The sequence below is a fragment of the Notothenia rossii genome (assembly GCF_949606895.1).
Source record: "Notothenia rossii genome assembly, chromosome: 9".
Lineage (NCBI taxonomy): Eukaryota > Metazoa > Chordata > Actinopteri > Perciformes > Nototheniidae > Notothenia > Notothenia rossii.
Genome location: NC_136907.1, coordinates 22137676 through 22144064, shown reverse-complemented (window position 1 = coordinate 22144064; position 6389 = coordinate 22137676). Strand labels below are relative to the sequence as shown.

Below are 6389 nucleotides of genomic sequence, written 5' to 3'. Positions count from 1 at the left end.
AGAAAAGTGGAGGAATGGAAAGAGAGGTGATGAAGGAGAGAATAAAGATAGTGGGGGTGAGGATCGTGTGACAAACACAGAAAGTAGACTGGTTGGCTAAGCTGTGCGCCATGCCAGGGAATGAGATCATAGTGGACTGCATGAAGTTTGATAGAGACATTTGGCTGGTCTGATCCCTGTGTGTGTGTGTGTGTGTGTGTGTGTGTGTGTGTGTGTGTGTGTGTGTGTGTGTGTGTGTGTGTGTGTGTGTGTGTGTGTGTGTGTGTGTGTGTGTGTGTGTGTGTGTGTGTGTGTGTGTGTGTGTGTGTGTGTGTGTGTGTGTGTGTGTGTGTGTGTGTTGCACATGTGTCACTCAATCATGGTATGGTATACTACAGGTCACACATACAAGATAGGCAGATAAACACACACTCACACAAGCTTTAAATGGTTTTCAAGGCATCATCAGAATAACGAGTATCAAACAATGATGTCATCTCTTTTGTACGTCAAAACATACAACAGATACACACACACACACACACACACACACATACACACAAATTAAGGAGCGAAAGTTGTACATTGTATGCCTGATTCACACACACGTTTTGAGCACTGACAGAGTTCATTTTGTCTTTCTTAAAATTATACTAATCGGCTGCAACGCAAATCAGCTTTTTTTATTTGATTGTTTTGGCTTTGACTGTTGTACTATTTCATCATAACATTTCGCCTTGAACTTGGACCCTCTTGCTCACATAACTGCGTGCAAAGGATTGTGGGTCAGAATAAAAGGAAAGCAAAAAAGTGTGTAGGGCTAGCACATTTTAACATTTAACTCTGTGAAGTGTTTATTTCGACCAGAGAAACTTGAATTCAGAAAACGTATGTTTGTTTTCTTAACTGTTTAATAAGGAAACATACATAGTTGGATACTTAGTTCCATATTGACATATATATATATTTAACAGACCTATTAATATACACATCTGTATATTGTCATGATTTGTTTATAGTTTTATTTTGAAATGTATTTTCTCCTTATGTCTTGTCCTGCCTTCGTTACTATGTTTTCCCGTCTCCCTGATTGTCTTCACCTGCTGCCCCTGTGTTTCACCCCCCTCCCCGGCGGTCTTGTCTTGTATGTGTGTATACAGTATATATAGGCTTGCCATCCCTTTTAGTGATTCCAGAATCAATTCTGAATCAAGAATTGTTTCGAATCGAAAATCAATTTTGAAGCAGAATGTGAACCAAATAAATATTCACACCTCTAGAATCTAACCTTGGAAAAAAAAGGGAGCTGTGACGTTACACATTTCGCAATATCTCACATTTCAGTAGGATGTCTCTGGCCAGCTCCTTAGAGATGGCGGTGGAGGCTCCTCCTTTGAGTTGCAGGTAGCACCAGGAGAGCAGACTACCCTGCAGAGCCCAAAACAAGGACAGCAACACCGTCCTGCTGGCTCCACTGTTCTCATCCACCATCATCACCTCACACTGAGAGAAGGGAGAACAGAGAGGGACATTAGTACATCGGGCAAAAACAAGTCCATGGTAAATACATGGTGTGTTTGTCAGAGGCCTCACCTCTCTCGTTGCCACCAGCAGCAACGTCTCCATTACTGACAGTATGGGGCTGATGTCAAAGTCTGAGGGAGCCCCTTTAGGGGGGAGCAGGAGAAGGCCACTTGGATCCTGGTCACTGCACAGAGAGAACACAGATGCTGCTGATCCACTGTGATCTTAACAAGAATTGTAATGTGTTTATTGTTTATCTAGAGTATCCTTACCTGAAGTAATTGCAAAGCGATTCAAATGTCACCTTCACTGACTCTGGCTGATCCTGTTCGGTAATGTTTTTCTGCAAGAGGCACATTTTGCATTATATTGTTATATTTGTATTATTGTTATTATAATATATATATTTACTCTTTTTTTTTTTAAACTCACCATCATGTCGAATAGTTTGTCCCTTCTGACGTGTTTATCCGGGAAGAAAACAGCCGCTCCATTAAGAATGGCCTTGACTGCTTCCTTGTGCAAAGCTTTTTCCACTAAAGAACCGCCCTTTGCACCATCCACAACTAAAAAACACAAACATATTGTTGCTTCATACGAAATGATTACAAAAAAAATCATGATAAGTGTAGTCTTAAAAATAACTACCAGTTGCGATATCAAGATCATTACAACACATAGCAGTGTTCTTGTGGGGAAATTACCGCTTCTTAGACCTTCCAGAAAAACGCGATTCTGCGATCGCAGAATTTACCGCATAATCAGCAAAATGGCGCATAATCCCCGCATTTTTCCACACAAAGTTGAAAAAAAAAAAGTGAACTCGTCTTGACCATAGGTCTTGACGTGAAGTAGTGATGATGATGACGTGACGTCATCAGCTCGCGCATCACAGAAGGTTAACAACACCGTAGAGTGAACGTGTGGAACTCACACGAGAGAGAAAACACCAAGATGAAAAAATCTGATCCATCTCATTTACCGACCAACATTTCTGCTAAAGACTGGGCAAAGCAGTACCCCGATGTCTTTCACGAAAGTGGGGGGAAACTATTCTGCACCCCGTGCAACTGTGTGTTGGAGCATCAGAGAAAATCGACGGTGACGACCCACTTTGGTTCATTCAAATATTCGAAAATGCTTTCTGCTGCTTTGGACAAGAAAGCCCAACAACTCACGTTCACCGAGGCATCAACCTCCAAAACCCTTTCGAGGGCTACAAGAAACGAAGTGAGTAGCCTACAAGATTGAAGCTGGTCAGATAATGAACGAGTAAATGAAAACAGAATGAGGCGGAGAAGTGTGTGTGTGTGTGTGAGTGTTTGTTCGTGTGTGTGTGTGTCTGAGAGAGAGAGAGAGAGAGAGAGAGAGAGAGAGAGAGAGAGAGAGAGAGAGAGAGAGAGAGAGAGAGAGAGAGAGAGAGAGAGATTAAAATAGCCCAATTGCTTTTACAATAAATAAACATTGAATGTGTTTAATTGAATAGGAAAGGGGTTTAACGTTAGTGGCAGGTTGTGTGTGAGAGACATAAATAAGACAGCCCAATATTTAAAAAAAATCTATTCTTGTTCGCATATTTCGCAACTTCCCGCAATTTCACCACATAAAAACCCTGCATGTTTAATCGCATAATCAAGGATTTTAGCCCGCGTTTTTCTGGAGGGTCTACTGTCCACAGGGAGCGTCAAAATCAACACAAAAGGCAAGTTCCTTGAAGTTTTCTCCGAATAATAATAATAATAATAACAATAATAATAATACATGTTATTTATATAGCGCTTTTCCTGGTGCTCAATGTGACCATTAAACCAAAAATGTTCTTCCAGTTGTTCTTACTGTGGCAGATGTGGGTGTAGAGTTCACAGACAGCCCTAACAGAGTCAGGCGGGGGCTCCACACTGCTGGACGTGGAAGGGACAGCCACTGCTGCTTTGGCCCCCTCCTCTGAAGCCCTGATCTCCTCTGGGCCCCGGGGCTCCAATGGGTTGGGCAGCATGGGGAAACAGTTCTGCATCAATTGAAGCAGCAGGACTCTGCTCTTCAACACCTCCTCTCCCTCACTGAGAAAAAAGCATATGCGTTTATTACAGGAGAGACCTTAATATTTCTGCAATAGTAAATATTGATGTTTTAAAGGGTGAAGTAAAAAAAAAAAAAGCAGTGACAGCACCACTACTCACATCTCCCTGAGTTTACTGTAGAAGTCCCAAAAGAGGTTCAGGCCAAGGCCGCTGAAGTCCAGAAGATACTTCTGCTTGAAGTGAGAGGCATCCTGCACCAGTGGAGAGAGAGGGCGACAGTTTACAACAATAACAAAAACAGAACATAATAATGAATGTCCCAAATATGAAGTACCAATTTAACATAACAGATCAGCCATACAGTAAAAAGACTTGTGGTAATGGATTGCAATTACTATAAGCGGGTCATCATAAATAAAAAAGAAAATATAGTTAAAGTAACATTACGGAAGCTCAGAGAGGCAAGGGAAATCAATTCTGGGGATAAAAAAATCTATATGTGAAAACAAAGGGAAAAAGTTTGCATACTACAGAGGCTTGAGTAGCCACAAGCCCATTTTTATAAATAAGACTAAAAGCATTCATGTTTTCTTCCGTGTGAGTTTTAATTTCCCACTTGTGGTGAATAATAAAATAAAAGTAACTTGTAAAACATGATCATACTAAATAATTTTGTATCCCCGGAAAATACTGTTCTAAAGTCATTCACATAGGAAAGACAAATAAAATGAATTACTTCCCCCTAAAGTTTACGTGTCAAAGTAAATGAGTAGAGAAATAAACACATAAAGAAGTAAGTTAATTCACCAAATGACATTTGATATTTTGTTATAAATACAAGACTTAAGTCAAGCTTCTTTCTTGCTGGTGTTCTTCAATCTGAGATGATTTTAAACAATATTGATTTTTAAACGATTAGTAATAACTATAATTGTGACCAGTAGTTACCATTTCTCGTGTGAGCTGTTGAATGAAGTATAATGTCTTGTTAAGCAGACAAAGGCCAGTGACGACATCAGAGTCGAAGCTCTCTCCCTCCGGGCTGAGGTCGTCCAGGTCTGCCAGCCTCTCTGGGCCCGGGCACAGATACCCACTGAAGCTGAGCGACTGAACGCCAAGGCGCTCTGCAGAGTCCTGCCTGGTGCCGAGGAACTTCACCATCAGGAACTGGAAAGACAAGGAAACAGACGATTAAGGAGTGTGGTTACCTGATAATTACAGCAAATAGAATGGCCCTCGTTTTGCATTCTTTAGTATGCAGCGATACTTTTTTTATTGTGTTTTAGAAGCCCTAAACTATGGAAGCCCTGAAAGGTAATAAATAAAACCATTCTGGTGATCCATTTGTTTTATCCAGTGTTTATGAAAAAATAAAAAGGTTTTGTCGAATAATATTTCTAGGTGACCAATACAAATTGTGTCATGCAATCCAAACACAACCCAAGATAACATGTATTATGTATTAGCAAGTTATGTCATATTTCTGCTAAGCTTTACATGCCATTTAGAACCATAGACTCTATAAAGAAATTGACACAGTATCTAAGATGTCATCTATAGGTTTCTGAAAAAAGCAGTTGTGAAGCCCAAATGGACATAGGCAGTGTGGCAAACATTATATTTCACATATATTTGTTTTACCTGCCAAAACTTAATTTGTTTTGACCAATTCTTGACTGATTATCCATGCAAAAACCACCTTGCAAATCATTTCCCCTGTTTCTTATCCTGGATCAGCAGAATTCGTTTTTCTCTCACTCGCCTCTCAGGGATTCCATACCTAATACTAAATGACAACATTTCAAAGTGTCAACATGTGTTTTGGATGCAGTACGTACCTTTGCAACACGACACTGCTGGAGCTTGATCTCAACATCGTTCCAGTCTTCTTCCAGCTCAAACCAGCCAATCGGCTCGTCCTCTGACTGTGTTGGAATCTTCACACTGCAGGTCAGGTAACAGCATGGTGAAACAACCATTCACTTACATCACTAAGACAGACCCCCACACTACTGAGGAGTTGCATTACTTGTATACTTGTGAAGCGATAAACACAAAAGCATGGTAAATATTGGGAATAATATAATTCAGGAGTCTATGAAGGGATCCTTACTTGTCTTGCACAAACTCTTTGTAGTCCTTGTAGACCCACGAGTCGTATTTCTTGAACCTCTTGAAATGTTTCTCTGCATCAAAAGGGTCGTCTTCCTTGTATGCAAACACCAAGCCGCATTTTGCTCCAATGGCTCCTTTCCGCACCTGATCACACAAACCACAGAGTAAGTGTTTTGTACAGAAATCCTCATCTCAATGATATGGTGAAACCAAATGGAGCCTCACTTTGATCTTCATCTGCGTGACCTGGAAGTTACTCTGGTCCTCTGTCGACAGGATCACACTGGCTCTCTTCCTGCCGCTTTCGGATAGAAAACCTTATGAGCAAGAAACATATCGTTATATCTGAGCACATGTTCATACCTCAGGGTTTGTACAGCTTTTAAAGGGTTCAAAGACAAGGACTTTTCAAGGAACAAAAACCAACAGATTCTCAAAGTATTTATCATCTAGATTGCTGCTAAAAATTGTATTCTGAATAATATTGTTTAAAGAATTCCTTTATAACAGAAACAACAAACTAATTTGATGATGTGATTGTTTCATTTAAAATATTATTGATATTTGGTTTAAATACGTAAGAGATTATGAAAATAAAAGAGCACATTGTTTGAGTATATTTTAATCAAAAGCAAATGTTTTACTTTGAAAATAATGCAGGTATATTTAAGCAATTCCCCAACTGTCAAGACTTATTTTAAGTCTATATATATATATAAACCTAATATTATTGCTAGTATTTCATGGAGT

General features: G+C 39.8%; 1 protein-coding gene across 1 annotated transcript in view; it reads right to left on the bottom strand.

Annotated features, from left to right (window-relative positions):
- Positions 1 to 6389, bottom strand: part of zzef1 (zinc finger, ZZ-type with EF hand domain 1) — a 40029-nt gene that overhangs the window by 28486 nt on the left and 5154 nt on the right. The window contains exons 10-19 of the mRNA XM_079650941.1: positions 5865 to 5956; positions 5638 to 5783; positions 5363 to 5468; positions 4473 to 4691; positions 3684 to 3775; positions 3340 to 3563; positions 1936 to 2069; positions 1776 to 1846; positions 1573 to 1687; positions 1300 to 1482 (exon numbers count right to left, since the gene is read on the bottom strand). Of these exons, the coding sequence (XP_079507067.1) occupies positions 1300 to 1482; positions 1573 to 1687; positions 1776 to 1846; positions 1936 to 2069; positions 3340 to 3563; positions 3684 to 3775; positions 4473 to 4691; positions 5363 to 5468; positions 5638 to 5783; positions 5865 to 5956 (1382 nt within the window). The remainder of the gene's footprint in view (positions 1 to 1299; positions 1483 to 1572; positions 1688 to 1775; positions 1847 to 1935; positions 2070 to 3339; positions 3564 to 3683; positions 3776 to 4472; positions 4692 to 5362; positions 5469 to 5637; positions 5784 to 5864; positions 5957 to 6389) is intronic.